This window comes from Numida meleagris, chromosome 1 (assembly GCF_002078875.1).
Source record: "Numida meleagris isolate 19003 breed g44 Domestic line chromosome 1, NumMel1.0, whole genome shotgun sequence".
NCBI lineage: Eukaryota > Metazoa > Chordata > Aves > Galliformes > Numididae > Numida > Numida meleagris.
In genome coordinates, this window is record NC_034409.1 from 187,264,629 (window position 1) to 187,285,646 (window position 21,018).

Here is a 21,018-nt window from a genome sequence, read left to right on the forward strand (position 1 = left end):
ATGCAATGCTTATAGAAATAGTCCTATATAAACTACAAGACGTATACCAGCAGCCTGGAGAAACCAGCTTACATGATGTCTATATTCAGTCAGATGAATGAATTCCAGGACTACTCTTGGATCAAGCCTCTCATACTCAATAACCGACACACGTAGAGGAAATTCAACTCTGAATTAGTATATTCCAGCAAGTCTGATGAGTTTATGAGTTTTATCCTATATAGCTCAGCTCGCTGTGCACTGATTGCTCATCCTCACCCTGGGTGGTGTAAATGACCACAGAAATTGCTGGCAAGAGCTTATTGATCTCAGTGGCACTGAGGGATCATCCAGAATCCACAGGAAATCATATCCACTTTTCAGTGCATTGGCAAAAATAATCTTGTCTAACTGAAAACTTTCATGAAACAACAGCAACCTCTGTGCTCAGGTGTATCACAACACTATATTAGTGCAGACAGGAAATCAGATGCCATTGATTTTTCCAGGCTGCTGAAATTCACTAGTGAAGAATCAGAATGACAAGCGGAGTGCATGGTAACTAGACCTGCATCTTTTCAGATTTCAGCCCCTTATTTTTAGACTCTAACCAATCTATTTTAATCTTTCTCCTTCTTTTTTTCTCCCAGTGTTTCTAAGTCATATCTTTTCTCCAAGCAATATCATATGTCTGACCTTGACTAGAAAGCCTCTGTTTTTGGTCATTCTTGAAAGCATCACTGTGCAGTTAAGCCAATAAACCTTAGGCACTTACATTCTCTCCATCTCATAGAAGATACAACTCCACATCTGAATCAGCTGTTTTGCTTTGTCATTCTTTCCCCTATAGGTATTTTATTATCTTTGATAGTTATTTGTAGCATTTCATAGTATACACCACACTGCGAGTGAGCTCTGTGCACTGTCTCTCTTGGTAGTAATTGAACAGACTTTCCCCTTTTCCCATTTGTGATCCAATCATGTCATTACAACAGTATTTACTGTAGCAATTAATAGTAGGTAAGCATTTCTTTTTCAATTTCTAGAGATTATATATGTTTGCTTAATGGGTACATTTTTCCCATCTTAAAAATTATAATGTAGCTTTTATTTCTGTCTATTATACAACTACAAAATTGCCTTTTTTTCTGAGAATCCTAGTGGTTGCTATTCAAACATGGTAATGATTAGAGAAAATAAGGTCCTTTCAGGGCTCATGTCAGGAAGGTTTTTGAAGGCCTTTCAATTCACTTTTATGTAATTTCGAACAAGGGCAACCATGAGCTCTATCAGCACCCGGGCCAGCTCTCCTTGAAACGCCAGCAGGTGCTCTGTAAAGCACCAGACATCCCATTTTCCCATTATATAAAATGGGCACAATCATTTTTATATTAATGCTAAAGCTGAAATAGCTAGGAATAGAAAGTTTATATGCAGTATGGGAGCATTGCTGCAAAAGAGAAATGTAATATGGTTTGACAGATTTCATTTTCCTCCCACTCTTTCAGTTCTTGACCTTTCTATAGCAACTATCAACAAAGGCACAAAGTAATACTTATTTGTGCCATAGTCCTGATACTATCAGAGACCTGTGGCCAATTTTACAAAAGTGCCTAAACAGAGTAAACAATGGAAACAAAGGGTAGGACTCAGATGTCTGTTTTCTTCTAGTCAGCATGAATCCATCACAGCTAAAGAAAGATTTAGATTTAGTTTGGAGAATGGATAAAAGTGCCTTCATTTACATTACATGAAAAACATACCACAATATTGATTATCCATCAGTTTCCAGACAGGCAGAGATTAAATTAACAGATTTTGAAGTCAAACAGGATCATTATGTAATTTAGCTTTGTTCTTTATATCGCACAGGCTCAGCAGTTTAATTCTATTACTCTCAGAAAAGAAAGACGTACAGCCTTGACTTGAAAATGTCAAGACATTGATCACATCCCTCAGCAGTTTGATGCAATGGCTAATCACCCTGACATTAAAACATGTGCTCTACCTCAAATTCAAAGCTAATTCCCAGACTCGGGTTCTGCTTTTTCTTTCTGTGCTGCAGTTCTTTATTAGATGATGCTCTCACTCTCTGTCTCCCATCCCACCTTTCTCTCTGAAGATGTTAATCCACTATAATCAAGTCACCATTTCAGTTTCCTTTCAGTACAATTAAACAGTCTAAACTCTTCAAATCTCACAGTGAAAATTTTATCATCCAGCTCGTGAAATAATGACTGCGGGATTTTCCTCTACTTTCCCAATTTTTCAGTAGCTTGACACAAGCTGTTTTTGTAATAAAATGGAATATTTTAACATCATGGCCAAGGAGGCAGGAAGGAGGATGCAGCACTCACCTCCTCTTGCTGGGTATAACTCCCATCTCCTCACTGTCTCCCTCCAGAGTGACCCTCCTCGCCTGCCACCATTCGTCGTCCGAGGCATTGATGACATGAAGGATGTCTCCATACTTAAAACTGAGTCCTTGGCTTGGCAGGCCGCTGTCTTTGCTCTTATCATAGTCAAACATGGCTCTATGAAAAGTAAAAATATGAAGACAGGTGATTATATCAGTCTAGGAAACATATACTTGAGAACAATTTGTCATATTTTGTGTTCCAGCTAACCAATTTTCCTTTTCAAAGGGAAAGGTCTCTCTTGGAGGAAGACTTTCCACTTTGAAGGTAATAATTTGTGGTAATATTTGAGGAATACATTTGGTTTAAGAGAAATTGAACACTGAAGTACTGTTTCACTCAATAAAAAACGATCATAATTTCAGAGTATCCAGCAAACAAGCCTGATAGACAGAAACCTCATTTGTGACCTTGCCAGCAACAATTGTGGCTGTTGAAATTGTTCTTTCCACACATCTCCATGTGCCCAGACAAGGATGCATTCTGAAAAATAAATGCAAAAGATCAAAACTGTCCTAAGTGTAATGTATTTCTTTAGGTGCACGGATGCATCTATGTTAGTTAGCATTTATTTCAGGTGAGCAGTGATCTTTCAAAAGGAATCTGATTATTCCCACTCACAATACTTTGGTTTTTGCCCTGGAGCTGTGTTAGGTTGTGCAAATTGGACTCCTGAAACTTGAAACTAAACTGAAAGATTCCCTGACCAGAGTGAGTCTAGTCTAGTATACATCCCTTCCAAATGCCTTCTAGGTGCATGCAGCACCAGCAGCTTCTCCACCCACATCCAGTCCCCCAGTGCTACACCAGCTGCTTAAGTAGCCCTGGCTGCTTGCTTTGATGTCAATGATGTTTTTCATCAGTTTGAAGTGGACCTCTGCTTTGAGTCCTACAAATTGAACATAGAGTAATATTTGTATAAGGATTCCATATCCAGAAAGGTCCTACAAGTCTGTACATGAGTGGAGGTGGCAAGCTGAGGATACCTAGCTAAATCCTAGATTTTGGGTAGGAGATATGTGGGAATATTTTTCCCATGCAAAATAAAGCTTAAAGATCATGCCTGACAAAAATTGATGTTTATTTTCCCATAGGGAAATTCCAGTAGGGCAAATAATATGATTATAATCCTAACTGCAGAAAGGCTAGATGAGTAAAATACCAAGAGGGACATTTTATTAAGTCCTATGCTTTTATTGTCAGAAATAAAGTTGAGGTAATCTCTTCACTTGTAAACAATTCTGTGAGAAGGATTTGATATAATTAATTGTTGTGCATTGTAATGTAACTGAAAAGAATGATAATAACAAATTTATGAGTAGATTTAAAACAATCTCCCCTCATAATGAGGAGGTATTAAAAAAAAGTTATTGGAGTTGTAACTATGCAACCAAAATAATTCAAAAGGTCTCATAAGCATTCATTCTGCATGAAGGGTTTGGTTCATGAAGAGAAAAAATGCTATTTGGAATATGCCTTCTCTTAAAGAGTTTATAGTCTAACAGCTTCAGAAAAGCTCAGATAAATCCCTTCTGTGAGGAGAAAGACAATAACTAATCCTGTTGTTAAATCCATGAGCTTGGATGAGCTTGGATGTACCTGTGCCGTTCTTGGTAAATGTTCTTGGAATGAAAGTAACGTGAAAATTTTTAGTGGCTTAGCAGTGGAAATCCTTCAAAAAAAAAATGCAGCTATATCTCAGTAAAAATTTACCTCAATAAAGGATTCTTATCAGTAGCAGGTCATCTGATGCTTTCTCAAAGAAAGCTTGCCATGACGACAAATGATGAAGAGGCATATAAATCCAGAGGCAGCTAAGTATTGTCAGCCACCTCTCCTTAACCAATTAATAACAGTCAGTCTCTGAAGAAAAGGCAGTGCACATACACACAGACTTACAACACATCATCCTGGTGGTATCAACCTTAACAGCATGTAGTGCTCTGAATTTTATCACTGTATTAAACAGTTGTCACCTGAGAAATGCACTGAGTAATTGTGTGCCTTGCCATGAAAGCCTATCAACATCTCAAAAGTCTGACCACAGAGTTGGCTACCATGATGAATATTACAATTTTGGATCCACACACTATTTAATCACTCAAAACAAATTACAATATCTGCTGTTGCAGAAAATGCACAAGACTGTCACCTCCCAGCAGTAAACTTCATGCCAAATAAGAAATACTCAGTATTTTGAAAGTTCTAAGATAAAGGGTGTGTTTAAAAAGCTAAGGAGAAGAAAGAAATGAGGGCAGTTTTCTTTGTCCTTGAACAGATACTTTCACCACAGAGTAGAACTTAACGTCACAGAATACCATCGTGATAGTTGATGTTAACAATCAATGCAGAATGCAATGTTTGGCACTGACTTTCTTTGATTGGAGTAATCATTGTGCAACACTAATTAAAATGAACATCTAGAAAGACAATAGAATTTTTGAGTGCTCTTTTCAATGAGTGAAGGATTCATGGATGCATGCTCTCCATAAGCTGATTACTCCTTTGCTAAATGAAAATGATACAAGAGCTGACTCTTTCTTAAACATTTCAAATTAAGAGCCAGGTTTAAGTTGATAACATAACTGTATTTAAGCTTTCATAACATTGCTGGTCAACAGTCAATTTTTTATGACAAAGGAAATCAGTTTAAATTATTTAACTATTATTTTAGAGCAATCACCAACGTTGCTGTTAGGCCTCATCAGCATCAGAAATTTTCCCATTCAGTGCCTTCTGCATAGGACATTTCACAACAGGGTCCTGGGTTACATGGGATAGATAAGACATTTTGGCATTACAAATCACAGCATCACAATCACAGTGATTACTGTGAGATGTGGATAAAACACTAAGATAGGAAACAGAGCTCGCTGTAAACTAACTAAACAAATGTGATGAACTCATGATTTGGCCACTTTGTTCCATTATTAGAAAAATAACTATAGGAATGGGTGTGATTATCAAAGTTATAAAGGACATACACCAGATTTCCATTAATGTCTTTTTTTCCTCAGTTCTGAGCTTTTTGCTCGTGTTTTGAGAAAATCTTAATATCCTTACAACATTATGAAATACAAAACTGCTCTTTGAGTGCTATATATTGCTGTTGTCTTCTTGGTGAATGTCTCCTACTTGTAGAAAATTAAGAAATACAGTTCTGAGAAGTGAAACAGAAGATGCAAACATTTAGAACCTGCTATATATCAGAAATATTCAAGATTATGAGAGTCCCTGATATTACTCCAGACTTCAGAAGCGATCATTGTGCTAAGCTAATCCCAGCAGTAATTTGGACAGAACATAACAGATTTTATTTTTGTGCTTGGGTGCTTCTTAATCATTTTTTCAGAACCCACATCTGCATAAAACTTGAGATAAGCATTCCAAAACAGCATCGAAAGTCCTTGCTCAAAGATTGTTTGAAATGAAAATATGAAAATACTGCCAATGCAAAGCCATAATATACTGCTGAATTTGCAGTGAGTTGTCTATGTTCCACTTCGTGCAAATACTTATCATTTGTAGTACATCCAAAAGCTAAGTCACATTGCATAGTAAACTCCTATTTCTAATCACAGCTCTTCTTGCATCTAGAGTAATAAATATTTGGCACAGGGGAAATCATATTAGCTTTAAGGAAATAGCTAATCAGTTCATGGTGCAATCCCATGTATTGCAGACGATTGGCACCCACCATGCCTATATTGTTACCAGCATTTTAAAAATTAAAAGGTAAGGTACAGAAAGAGTAATTGGTTTCGACAGCCTGTGGCAGAAAAGGAAATTTAACAGAGAAACCGAGATTCCTCGGCTGAGGTTGTAAACATCATTTGTAAATAGTCCTCATGACCTTCCTGACAAGGCAAGGGATATGAATGCATTCGCAGCACAGCAATATATTTTGCTGAATGCTTGTGTATGTTCAGTGCACAAAACTCCAAACTTCAATTCCCTTACCACTGTACCATGGCCAGTAATCTCAATATGATACAGTTCAGGTACTGCGTGGCAGCTTTATTTGCATCTTTGAAATTACTTTCTTCTTCTAGCACAGATGGGAGTTTGCATATAAATTTACAGGCTGCTCTTTGCCATTTACTTGATTAAGAAATGACAACAGCATTTAGCAGGAGAGAACCTCAGCTTCTGTAAACAGCCCTAACTCTTCTGCAGTCTGCCAGCGTATCTGCATATGTACCAGTTATGGATGTCACCATTTTCTCTGAAAATTTCCTTAGTAGAGATTCTCAGACATCAGATTTCATAGTGTCATCATGAGGGAGAGATACATTATTCTCCCTCTTCTTCACATCTGCTCTATGCCCCTACCCATTTTTTTTCTACAGATGGGGAAATACAATGCATAGAGGTTTAAGAATTTGCATGGATTTGGACAGTAATTCACTGTCAGAGTCATAATTAAACCTCACATTGCTGTCTATTCTGCGCTCTCAGTAATAAATGTATTTCAACCCACTTGCAGGCTAAGCTTAAAGAAAACATCAGAAGAAAATAAAAAACCTTAGAGTAATTCATTCTTATAGCTACAGCTGTGATAGAAATAACAACCACAATGCAATTAAGACGTTATTAAAAGAGTTGAATTTTCATATACTGGTGCGTCAATAAAGACTTTCACCTTCTCTTCTCAGTTTTGCTTTCATCTGGAGAAGGTGGACAGGGGAATCCTGTGTGTAGAGCATACTGAAAGGCTGCTCTCTCCCTGTGAGCTTGGGAAGCTCTGAGGTGCTGCTGCAATGCCTGCAGGCTGCCAGATCCCCCCAGTGCTAGGGGTGATCCAGTCAGACATCGACACCTCCTCTGGAAGGGTGGGAGTGGACTGTTTTGAAGAATACCTTTCACTAACACAGTGTTCTACAACAACATGGTTTCAACACAAAAGCATCAGAAGTTTGACACAGGCCTTCACCTTCAAGAAATGGAGATTCCTATGGTGTTTTTTTCTCTCTTTTTTAAAAATCTTTCTCTTTTCCTTCCTATGACTATTTCCTGTTTTAAGGGTCTTTTCTTGAAGCTCAACTTTAATCATTTCTCCTTGTCCTATCAAACCACATCCCCTTGTCCTATACACTGAGGAAGCTGATGTGATGGGACATGGATCTGGAGGATGCAACCATGAACATAAAGTTTAGGATGCTAACGTAGCTGACAGGTCTAAGCTATCACTAATTGAGAACCTGAGGGAGTGGAGCTGTTCACGCATTTATAACCAAGCCTCTTCCATTTGCTGCCATGTCATCTCTTTACTTCATTCAGCAATTTCTCCATTCAGTCTAAGCCATTCTTTATCATTTTGCTCCAAGTGGGAGTTTAGAAGGGAGATTTGCTATGGTCTTACATGAAAACAGGCTTTGAGATAGCAGCATTAGTTCCAGGAAGATTTCACTAAGAGAAGGGAGAGGTTTTCTTTCTGTGTTCACATCAAGAAAGCAGACTACCATTTGTCCTTGGGAACGACTGTGTTCATTTTGCAGATCCTACCATGATACTTAATGTAAGTTTTTTTTGAAAAACTCCAGAGATCTGAAATAATGTTTTGATTCAGAAGTGCTTCATCAGGAACAGGTTTCACAGTGAAGTCCCCAACATAGGAGTGAGTTTTCAGTTGCATAATAAAATGGGAAGCCAAGGCCAGATGTTTTTATTCTTTTTTTTTTCCTAAAGGTTTATTTCCAAGAAATGAGATTATTTTTGACTGACTTTGACCTGGCTTGAGGATTCTGCATCAAAATGATGCAAAATTTGAACGTTCTTTCTGTGTGTTTTTTCTTCTCCCCATGCAGACTTGATGAAGCTGCTGCTTGATTGTGTCTCAGATTTGAGCCTGAGGAATCTGCGCAGTTTGGCAGCACAGATTCCTGTGTTGTGACATTTAAAATTATCCATATCCACAAAGAAAAAGAAAAGTGACTGGATGTCAAATCAGGGATACCTTAAACTACTGGGTAATTCACCTGAAATTGCAGCCTGTGGGTTGCACAGTTTGACATAAGAGTCAAAGAGTCAGTCTTTGATTTTTAGTTTTAAAGTAATGGTAACTTACTTACTGGCCAAAAATACTCATTTCAGGATATATATATATTTTTTTCCCCAGGGAAAATAAAATAAAATGTTTCTTTTGGAGACTATGGGACTAAAACACTGGGACTCTGTGTGCAGCCACCTCATTTCTCCCCAATCCCAAATGTGTCTTCTCCCTAACACAAAATGCACCGTATAAAAGCACTGAATTTATTTTTCTGAAATAAATGGACTTTGATGGCTCTAAGTATTACAGTAGCTCTCAAGGGTCTGCTTTGAGTAGTTGGTTTTTTAGGTAGTTGTCTCAGACATCCAGTAGCTTGCAATTGCTTTCTCTCAGACCTAATCATGACCCCATGTCTGTTAACAGCTTTTAAAATTACATTGTGGCCAAGCTGCCCACAGAATTCACTGTGCTTTCGCTAGGTTATAATCAAAGGGAAATTTTCAGCACAGGAAAGAACCCCACTGATAACAATTATTACCACCAGCTAGATATATGATGACTTCTTTGGTTTTTTTTTTGACAACGATATTAGACATCTGGAGAACAAAAGTAAGAAAAATGGAAAAAATGATCCATATTTATGATTTCTGTCACTTAAACATAAAAAATACAACGAGAGTGGTAAGTCGTAGACTTAACGTAATGACTCCATTGCTGAAAAACACCCCACCACTCAAAATGCAGACAACTGTGGCACTGAAAGGAGATATTTCTTTTTCAGAAATCAAAATGTAATACTGGAGTGTTGTCAGTCTGAGTATTCTCACTTATTTCTGTGCAGGATGTGTAAAAAGCATGGAATTTTTCAGACTTCCCTAGCATGAGAGTGCTTTTTTGTTCATGTCGTAATAAATCTGTTCATACACTGTAACCTTTAGAGATTACTTTTGAAAAACAATTGTTCTCAAGCTATTAAAAATGTAGGCATGGAAAGCCAGGAGAAAGTATTAACGAGGCAGAACATTGCCTGCTTTGTCTCTGATGAGAGAGGACATTTTGGAAAAGTCAAGATATTTGTTGACAACAGAACCTTCTTAGTAATGTTTTCTTCTGGCTTTGAATGTTCTCCTTTGACAGTGAAGGAGTCAGAAGTCGAATTTGCATTGTGATTGTGTTGGCTGGCTGGATCTTCTGAAATCAAGAGGTGTCACCTGCATATGGGAACTACAGCCTGGATTGGTAAAGCTAATCAAAATTGTTATGGAAATTAATTCTCCTGCCAAATGTGGAGAAATGTAGTAAATCCTTAAACTCTGCTGGATGCAACTATTTGAGAAATCAGAATATCCTTTTGTCTTGAGGCCAGAACTTGAAGGGAGCTCATTAAGAGTTTACTCAGTCAGTGGGAGGTTGTTGATAGAATCCATTGTGTTTCAGCAGCAATGCGATACATTCTTATTTTTCACTTTGTCTCTTTTAAGGAAGGGTGATTTTACAAAAATCCTAATGCTAACAAGGCTAAAGATGTATTTTTATGGAATAGTGGCCAAGGAACTCCACATAACCTCTGGTTCATGAGGCCAAACACAAAATCTCTAAAGGCATTAGATTGCCAGAGTATAACCATTTGGAAATCAATAGATATGGAACAATGCTGGAGGCTTGAGCTAAACTCAGCTAAAACCTTCTAAACAGTAATGGAAGTAACAGAGAAATTTTGCCTGAAAGAGCAGTGTTGGTTATAAGAGATGTACTATTTGCTCAACCCATTCTGTGAATTCTGTGAACTTTTATCTGTCACATCTTACCTATCCCAAAGAAGTTTATCCATCTAGATTTGATTCCATGATTGGGTTGAATTTTTTCTTAGTAGATAATGTCTCCTATAAATCTCCATCTTCTCTAATTTCCCTTCTTATGTGGACAAGATTGAAAATAAGATGCCAGTATACCCAAAAGTAGAATTAAACCAACAAAAAGTGCAGATAAAAACAGTAGTCCTCAGTGTCACCTCTTAAATGTCAAAACCTACTGATTTTCTTATTAATGTTATATTAGGTGTTTTTGTGATTGTCAATAGCCTTTACAAATGGACTTTGCAGAGAGAAGTGCTGATCAATCAGTGTTACCAAAAATATTTCACAGCAACTACATGCAATTTACTATTTATTGAATAAAGTTGCAAGAGGATGATGCTAAACTTCTTAGATTCTGTCCTTTAAAAAATGAAATTAAGCCCTTGCAGCTCTTCAGGTTGAGGAAATGGAGCTCCTTTCAGCTCATCATTCACTCCACTGCATTCCTCACACCCTCCGCTCCTGGGAGCCCGAGCTCTCACACACTAGAAAGCCTGCAGGATTAAGGGTAACAGCAGAAGTTCCTAGATCCCATTTTTTAAGGTAAATTAAGCACATCTGAGCCAAGGTTTTGTTGACTTTCAATGAAGATTAAGCTCTGAATTGCTAAGTTGCTTTGCAAATATTACCCTAAGCAGCTTGAAGATTGACAGAATTTGCCTTAAGCTGCTCCAAGGCTGAGAGGACGAAGGCCTGGTGCAGTGAGAGAGCTCTGATTCCTTGCTCTTGGATGGTGCTAGGACCTGGGATAAGCCATTCTTTCTGTGACCACGAGTTTGTATGTTTTTTTTCTGTAATGACATTTCCTCATTCTGTCTGCATGTAATTCCGATTTGTGCAAGCACACTAAACAACAGAACTGAGACTTCCCTTTTAATATCTTTATTTAAAATGAGCCTTGTGGCAATAAAAAGCATAAAAATAAATATTTCAGGAAAATTACTTGTTTTCTTCCTCTACACTGGTTTAAGCTTACTTTGAGTTTAAGCCATTCCTCTCTCCTGCAAAAGAGAGATTTACCTCTAACTCCCAGTTCTACTTAGCAATTTTTAGATGGTAGAGATTTGTCAAAAGCCATGGCTTTAAGTTTAGGCTAAGTAATAATAACAGCACTCTCCAGAGTCAGGCCATGAAAAATCATTTTCTTTAGCATTTTTTAAGTAAGCTGACCAATTTCAAAAGGATTACGTAAATTTTGAGTTTTAAATCTGGCGTGGTACATTGTATGTAATAGAAAATAATTCATGGATACGGTTGCTTTCCTAATGTGGCTCAGAGGCAAATAGTTTCCTTTATTTTTAAAAAATGGAACTCAAATTTTAAGATGTAAGACTCAGTTTGAAACTACTACCACTTTTTAAGCCTGAATCAAACAATTACGCAATGCCAGAACCTAGATAAACCTTAATGTTAGATTTGTGTGTACAGGAAATATAAGACAGACAGAAACAATAAAAATCCATTTTATGTCTCCAGAAGCTATAAATTAACAGCTACTCCCTCCGTATGGCTCCCTGGATATGCTGGCATATTTTCTCTGTTTTATAAAAACACTGAAAAATGGACTCTAAAAAATGCTTTTGTGGCTGAGAAAGTTGTACACATGCTGTAACACACGTGTCTTTGCGTGGCATGTTCATCATCCAAAAATGTCCACATTTTGGGGTGCTGGTGACCTCCATGAGATACTTTGGGGAGGAAAATCCTTTATAAGAAAAACAAACCTTGTCATTAAGGAAGATGCAGGAGACCTGCCATCTTGCTGCCACAGTCTGCAGGAGGAGCACATTTCCCTCTTCCTGTAGAGAAATCCGTAACTTTTCTGAGTGCATTCCCTGATGTAACAGGCCCTGTGGTACTCAAGCTCTGGACCACGTTCACATTCACAGTACTCAGATATCAATTAATCTCTGATGGAGCTGCTTCAATAGTGTGAACCTCACTAGGAGGGTGATAAGCACGAGTAGGCAGGTATTCAAAACACAGCTGGGCAAGGCTCTGAGCAACATAATGAAGTTGACACTGCTTTGATAAGGGAGCTAGACAAACAACCTCAGGATGGTCACTTCCAAGCTAAATTACTTGGATCTAGTAGAGTTAGGGTAGTATGGTTACGTTGTGGCTGGACTTGATGATCTTGAAGGTCTTTTCCAACCTGAGTAATTCTATGATTCTATGAGTCTATTCAGAAACATCAAGATATGAAATATGCTGAGACACAGGATTTTATCTCAGATCATATTTATCACTTCTGGTCCTATCACGATTTTTCATTTTTAATATGCATTCTGTAGAAAATGACAGTCAGACTTCGGTCTCTGAGACACAGCCTTTATCATAATAAGTAAAAATTATTTGCATTCTTTAAAGTTCCTAATCTATGCAATAGAGGATGGTACAGAGATGCTTGAGCTACATACAAGCCCAGCTTATGATCTCCATGACTATGCCCTGGTGTTAGCCTAACCTTGAAAACTATACTCCACCGTGGCTGATACGGATGCACTGGAGTCATTTGGGAACTATACTGTGCCTGGTAGCTCAGCCACATTTGCAGTGCAGACACTGCTGGTGTGACTTTTGGCTTATTTCTCTTGTTCTTATTTTGGGAAGACAAATTAGGTGCAGTGCAGAGATGGAGTGTTAGAGGAATCTAAATTCCCTGCACAGTAAAGGATACATATGGGTACTTATGGAGAAGGGAAGTGTTCAGAACACTGAAGTTAAATAAAAAAAAATAGGCTGATAGAAGAGGTGTGAACATTTCTCTAATTCAATGTCCTGATTCCCTACTTGTAAAATAAGGAGAATATTGAGAAGTGCTCAGTGGCCATATCAACTAAGCGTAAAGTGTGAAATCTTTTTGATTTCAATGGAAATAACATCTACTGAAGCTACACATTTGTCAGGAAACCCTGCAGTGTAAATTACACTGTCATTTAGTGTTTGCTTAAATAAAACCATTCCGTTACAACGATTTGAGTCCTGCAGAATAACAGACCCAAAATGCAAGTCCTTTTTTGATTCTGATATCCCAGTGAGTTGTGGAAAAACAAATAAGTAAGAAAGTGAACAAACAAATGTCCATGACTAAAGATACATATTTCTTTCACTTCATGTGGATAAAATTAATTGAAATATTCCTCAAGATTTTTTTGCCTGGACAAATTATTTTGTAACCTCATTCATGTTCTCTTCCAATATCAAAAAGAGCAATGCCATTTTGTGGATGGTTTAAGGTTTGAGGAAGGATGCTCTCTTTGGCGAAAGCTGCAGTATACAGCAGGGAGAAGATCAGACCATATGTGCCCTGTTCCTATATGTTCCCTAAACATCTGCTGCGAATGACTCTCAAGGAAAGAAAGGGCAGTTGGCTGGATGGACTTTTCTTCTGAGCCAGAATATCTGCAAAATCAAATTGCTGTTACTTTTATGGAGGAAATCAGACTTGGAAGGTGGGAAATTAAATGTGCCTGCACATTTATGCACAAACTTTATGTTTGTAGACCATACCACAGCATCTGGTTCCCAAACATGTCATCTTTAAATAATTTTTTTACATCTATATCAAAGCATTTCTCCTACATTCAGGTATACCATTCTTGTCTCTGGTCATACAGGCTCAAACTCCATTCCATTGTTTAGGTCAACTTGTGACTGTCAGTGCAAGTGCCATCTATTCTATAGTTTTCTTTCTGTCTCATGAACTCAGTATTTCTCATCAAACATCAGCTGAAGAAATATCTGTTTCTCTAGCAAAGTCACAAATGTTTCTGTTCCATAGCTATGATTTATCACTGCAGTTCTTTCATTAAGCTCTGTAAAGCAAACCAGTTTAATGTATTGCAAAGAGCAATTGTATTGCAAAGAGCAACTTTCAGTTTTTCTACATAAACAAGTCAGCACAAGATACAATATGATGAAATAAATATAAATTTAAAAAAAAAACCTTAAGAAACAGACTATATAAAATGAAACTTAGTTTCAAAGGTTAATTTAGCTTTAAGATTTCCTTTAAATAACAGACATATGTACTATTTCCTTTACCAGAAAGTCATTTATTGCAGAACCATCCTTGCAGAATGCAGCTACTTCTGACAATTAACTTCAAAAAGCCTTCCAAGTGTCCCAAACAGGAGAGACAAGACTGAAAATCTTTATATCTCCTGCAGCTGCAGCAGTAATATATTGCCACTGACTTATCAGTCTCATTGCATTACCGTTCTTTGGTAAGGTGGGTTGGGATTTTTCATTATCTTGATTTGTTTTATTAGTTTATATTAATGTTCCTCCCTTTATTCAAGGCTGAATGATCTCTCGCATGCAACAGAGGAGATATGTGTGCTTTCAGATGATCTCTGACGTGAGCTTAAGCCCAAGTCCAGGCTCATTCACTCTGTTCACAGACAAGCATGGCCTTGCATCGCGAAACTGTGTGGGAACACTGGGGAGAAGAGCATGCCTCCCCTTTATCCTATCAGAACCAAAGCTCAAAAATGGAATGAAGAAAGGCAATTTGAGATATAAGACATTATTTTCAGTGCTGTGAAAGAGATACTTTTCCATCTCTTTTCAACTGCTTGTTAGCAGTTCGTGCAAGATCAGTGTCGAGGAACTGGGGTACCCAACATTAGCTAGAGCAGGAAGTGGGCACCAAAACAACACTGGATGCAGGGAGTCTCATCTCAGAGACCAAGAGGACTCAGAGTTTCATACTGTCTCTGTCTTAGCTTTTTCTGTTGGCTGCTGTGGGTATCCCAACCCTCAATGTACTTGCTGCCATGAATCCAAACTTTGGCACCTGATTCTTCTGTTTCTTCCACACTGATGCCTTTCATGCACTGAGATCACCCCATGAGACTTCTGTGCTCAAAGGTGATGCAAACTGGAGGATCTGCAAACCTGAATGTTTTATTATTCAGCATCCTTCACCAAACATTGGTTGATAGGGCAAGAGGTAACGGCCACAGGCTGCATCAGGGGAATTTCAGGTCGGATATTAGGAAGAATTTATCCTCAGAAAGCGTGGTGAGATATTGGAACAGGCTGTCCAGGGAGGTGGTGGAGTCACTGTCCATGGAGGTGTTTTTGGAAAAGGTAGATGTAGTACTTGGGGACATGGTTTAGTGGGCACTGTTGGTGGTAGGTGGACGGTTGGACTAGATGATCTTAGAGGTCTTTTACAACCTTAATGATCCTATGATTCTCCAGGACCCAGCATCTGCATCTATAAAGGAGGGGTGGATTACATTTCCCTGCCTCACAGGAGAACGGATAACTACAGTAAGAATTGTTCAGCATTCAGATACTAAATACCAGTTACACAGGGCACTGGGGCGTAATAAGAAAGCTCAGAAAAGAAAAGGCCATAGCAATAAAGTTAAATGAATTATTTACTACCAGCTCCAGGATGAATTTCAGTATGAACCCACAGAAGAGCCTTTCAGACCTGTCAAATCAATTGAGCTGTTTGCACTTGATGAGTCAGTAGACAAAGTTTAATAACAAATCAATAAAGTGAATAGTAATAAATGACTAGATGAGTGACTCAAACACGAGGAAGAGTAAAATGCAAAGCTATTTTTGAAGGAGGATCACAAATAAAAAGTCTGTGTTGAGTAAGAGGTAGATCTACTTAACCTCTTTAGAGGATCAGTACACTCCTGGTTTAGCTGACAGCGTAAATCTGGATTTCCAGAAAGCTTATAAGTAACTTCCTCACTAAAAAAACTTAAGACATATATATTATAGTGGTCTAGGAGTGAAGGATTAGTGAATATGTAAAAGATAGGAAACAAGGATTAAAAACCAGGGCTCCTCAACAAAGAAGTTCCCTTTAGCGATCTAGAAAAAGTAGTAAAAATGAAGCAATAATTACAGGAAACACTGAAGTATCACATGTAGCAAACCTAAAAACTAACTGAGAAAACTTACAAAAGGATCTTAAAATATCAAGTGACTGGATGTCAAAATACTTGATGAAATTCAGTGTCCATAAATGCAAAGTGAGGCACGGGGAATACCCATGGTCTTTGGACATACTGATGTGCACTAGTTAGACAATTACTCCCCAGAAAAGAAGTGTTGTAGACTTTCTCTGTTTCTCTGAGAAAACATTAATTAAATACATGACAGTCATAAAAAAGGCAAATTTGTTCCTTGAGTTTGAAGAAATGAATAAAGAGCCAAACAGAAATAATTGCTGTTATACCACAATACACAGACACCTCCACTCTGTTACTACCTGTAGTCCTGATCCCCTCATCCCGAGGAGGATCTGCAAAAGGCAGAGAGAGGACAGAGATGCCCATGAGGATATTCTTTTCAGAGGAATAAATTAGACACATGAGGCCTTCTCAGCTGTAAAGAAAGTGTTCAAGAACAGAGTATGATAAAAGCTAATGAAGTTAGGAGTTTTGGGGAAGAGAAGAATACTATTTTTCACCATTCTCACAATACAAAAGGGAGGGAATCATAATTTAAGGACTAAGATATAATATATACAATTTAATTAACCAAATTTAAATGGGCATAAAAAAGTTCTTCCAAAGAAGAAAAAAATCCATCAATGGCTATTTTCATAGTGCCAGAGGATTGGCTGTCAGGTACTATTAGACATAGCATAATGGGTGGGAATGGCCTTGGGTTCACCTTCACATGTTCACCCTACATCATTGGGGCTTGGGTCTGATCTTTAAAACCTGGCTTATCTGGCATATGAAAACCTGAAAGAATACTTTTATGTTTATGTCCTGCCGTAGCTGTGGATGCCAACTAAGGAATTCAAGCTGAAACTCCATTTGCACATTTGTACATATGCAATGCAGCTGTCCATAAATAATGCATTAGAGTGGGACCCAGCACAAAGCTGGGACCCGCCTCTAAGGCCAAGGATTTTTGTCAGGTTATGTAAGACACTGTCCATATCTCTGTTTCTTCACTTCATTATTCCTACAGAGAAAGTTGTGAGCTATGAAATAAGAAAAGTGCTAATAAAAAGATGCTTAACTATTTTTATCAAAACATTTCATTCACAGAAGACCCTTCCCTTTTCTTTCTCCTGATAGCTCTGTTTAAAAAGGATGGTGCACTTAATTTTGATCTGAAATTCTTGACACAGCTATTAAGTTTTCTAAACCAAAGTAGTTTAAATCCATTTATGGAATATTATTTCATTGGCTTTCCAATATTGCATACCTCAACACAAAGATCTGAATAATCTTCCCAAAACACAAATTTTATTGACTCATTTATTGATTCATTGTCATGAAAATCTATGAATTTATTTTTACAGAATTTAACAGGTGAAAGATGTACAGCATACAACATACATACTAAGGTTTGCAAGATAGTGCGTGCATACACATCTTTCTAACCTGGCACAGTAATATTAAGATTTTAACCACACTACTGAATACATCTAATGTCCTCATATAACACCACAATTTTTTTTTGCAGTTAATTCAAATATTTCTCATTTTTAGTGAGAATCTCCCACTACAAATCTAGATCCTTTTCCCTTTGGGGAAAAAATATGAGTAGAAGGGTAAATTCCTGGAAAATGTCTCTCAAATCATCAGTAAATATCTCTCAAATAATTAGTAAAAATATTTCCATTTTCAGGGAAAAAAAAACCTATTTAAATGGATGCAAAGTAAATACTGAAGCAGTAACATCCAAAGGAATGTTTTTAAGATATATTTTTATATGCTTACGCCTCATAATAATCTAGATAAGAGAAACATCATCACAATGTTCATGCAAAAAATGCCTTAGATAAAAAAGATGCCACTATTCCCTAAAGACATCTTTGTTCTTGTTTCTTGCTAAATGATTGACAGGGTAAAATATGAAGTGATTAACTTCTAGCTGACAGAAAACAGTAACATGGATCTGTGATGATGACACCCACAAGTGGCATAGTGTCCTACTTATCTGCATTTTAAAGCAACAGCTGCTGTTTTTTGCAATGTCTGCACAATTTAAAGAGAAGAAAGATTAAAAACAACAGTACATCTTCACTACAAATGTCATGAAACAGGCATTCAAAAAACAGAAACTGAACAGAAAGCACTGGGCATATGCGCAACGATGGTATTGGAGAGGGGGAAGCTCTTATAACTCTTGACACCTATGTAAAATACCCTGACATTTCTGAATCAGCGTAATCTAGACGTGTGCTTTCACTGTCAACCCATTCTTCTCTAGACTGAGACATTTGTCCTCAAGAACTTTTTCGGAATGGTTTTCCTAATGAAAGTTATTTACAAACAGATGCTCATGCCCTAATATTAAATTAGGGGGAAGGTAGGGGGTACTAGCACAGGCTGCCCAGAGAAGCTGTGGATGCCCCATTCCTGGAGCCATTCAAGGCCAGGTTGGATGGAGTCATAGGCAGCCTGACCTAGTGGCTGGCAACCCTTCCCACAGCAGGGAACTGGAATGATCTTTAAGGTCCCTTCCAACCCAAGCCATCCTATGATGCTATGATTACATGACACTGACACAGTTAGACATAGCTAAACTAGAATGCTCAGTACTGCCTATCTCACCATTCAAGGCAAATCTCCTCTAGCACATACCACATTGCACTAGACTTAGGTTTGCTTTGAGCTCATGCCGCATCCTGTAGTCCTTCGAGATTATTATTTTATGAATATTGCATTCCTGTTCAAAGTGGCTGAAGTAATGTGAATGGTATGTTGCATGTGCTGACGTGGAGGACATGACAGCATACAGGGGAGATCATTTAAGAGGGCAAGACTGCTGGAATAGGGTTGTGAGAATGCAGCATGCAAAGAGAACCAAATCCATGCTGCTTCACCCATCCTGCCCAGAGAAATCTCTTGAGTGAACTGTCCTAAAAATAACATATCCATATTTGATCTTGGAGGGGAATTAGTTAGCTTGCTCCAAAAGAGAGACTGAGAGTAAACAACCAGTAAAGTCTCAGAAATCAAGGTTCTGAGAGCGAACTTTGCTGCTAGATTATCTGGATTACATAATCATAACCAAAGACTTGTGCCACAGAAACATATTTTAAGAAATCACTGTTTTATTGGTGAGATAAAACCACATCCAACATAACACATTGCAGCAGCTGGAACTCCCATTTTGGAGTGAAATGAATCCATTAAAATGAATGTGGCTCACAAATCAACTGTGGTATTTTCTTTGCTAATCATTGATATTGTCTTTAAAGTGGCCTGCTAGTTTATTGGTTTCTTTGGGAGAAAATGGCAGCTCTGAGACTACATAGCCCTATGAAATTCCAGACTGGCATGTGTTTTGTTTTAGATATAACTATGACTGTGATTGTAATTGCCTTGGACTTTCTTGATGATCACTATTCAGAAAGCTTCAGACGAGCCTGAAAATCAGAGCCATTTCTAATCTTACCTCTTTGATAGTTGCTTCAAGTGCAGCAGGCTAAAAGGATATTGAATACAATCTATGATAAATCTTTCTGGATACTGATAGGTTAGTCAGAGCTAGAGTAAGGTTCAGAATTACTATTTTTGGTGCCCAAAATAGACTTAGATGGATTTTAAGAGCCAAGGTCTTACTGCAAAACTCAGAAATCCTGCTCCATTCACTAGATCCAGTATTTTAGAGTACATTTGCTCTCACATATTTATGAGAACCTGGATGTCTTTCTCTCTCTCTCTCTCTCTCCTTTAAGCATTTGTGGAATTCACATTTAAGGCAGAGAAATATCCAAACTGCATTTAATCCTTAAAAGGCTCAATCTTATTATGATTAGAATATACCTAAGAAAGATATATGAAATTTAATGCAGGAATAACACAACAGGAAAGGCTATTTTCTTTTAAAACTCTCTTATCTTCATAACGTGCCCTAATCATTAGGTTGCCGTTTGTGGAAAAGCCATTTTTTACCCCCTTCCTTGAAAGGGCAGTGTGACAGAGGGGCAAGGAACATTAAAGTTTAGGAGGAAGAAGTTGTTGGGAACCTCTCAACTAGAGGCTCAGGAATTCAACTGCCAGTGTGCTATCTGGCTATCATCTGTGATTCCAGGTTGGCTTTTACTAAAACAGCAATACAAAGAAAAGGGGCATATACCTGCCAGGATATTTTGCAAAATGTAAGGGGTACCATCATCACCACCATCTCTTCCTCTTATATTTTTAGCAGAGACTGCTGCTCAGCAAGTTCCTGTCCTCTCTTGTACAACTCTGCTTTCAAGTTTCCAGAATATTTCGTACCTAATACAGAGACTAAAGCCAGGCTTTCAGCAAGAATGAGAATACAGACATGTGCCTTCATTCAGTTTTCCCTCTGAGCTAAACCAAAAGCAGATTTATTCAATCTAACCCAAACCTAAGGTGGTGCTGTGCTCTGTAAGGGAGCTCCATTAAAGATGTATTTGGCTAAAATCTTTGCTTAGCACAGCAAAACTGATTTCCCTACACATTACTTATATTTACTGCATGTAGAATTTATGTAACAGTTAGGCACCTTGGATCACCCTCTGTAGACTGCGTGTCTATTTATGTGATGCTGTGATGCCAAAGCTGGGCTCCTGTAGCCCATAATATGGCCTGAAAGTTCCATTTACTACTATCATATGTACAGGTGATATTGGAGACACTATGCTTACTCTTATAAGCTACTTAAGAAAATGCTTTTAACAAAGCCAGTTCCAAACTTCTCCCCTTATTAATTGTAATAATATCTCTATCTTTATCTCATCTATATCATCTATATCTATGTATATCTATATATATCTCATCATAACTATATTTAATACATG

The 21,018-nt window shown here is 37.8% G+C and overlaps 1 protein-coding gene across 3 annotated transcripts in view; it reads right to left on the reverse strand.

Annotated features, from left to right (window-relative positions):
* The window catches only part of DLG2 (discs large MAGUK scaffold protein 2), a 1,019,534-nt gene that overhangs the window by 54,595 nt on the left and 943,921 nt on the right, over positions 1-21,018 (reverse strand). For all 3 annotated transcript variants that reach the window (XM_021382614.1, XM_021382609.1, XM_021382622.1), the window contains one exon: positions 2,337-2,513. In XM_021382614.1, coding sequence (XP_021238289.1) covers positions 2,337-2,513 — 177 coding nt within the window. The remainder of the gene's footprint in view (positions 1-2,336; positions 2,514-21,018) is intronic.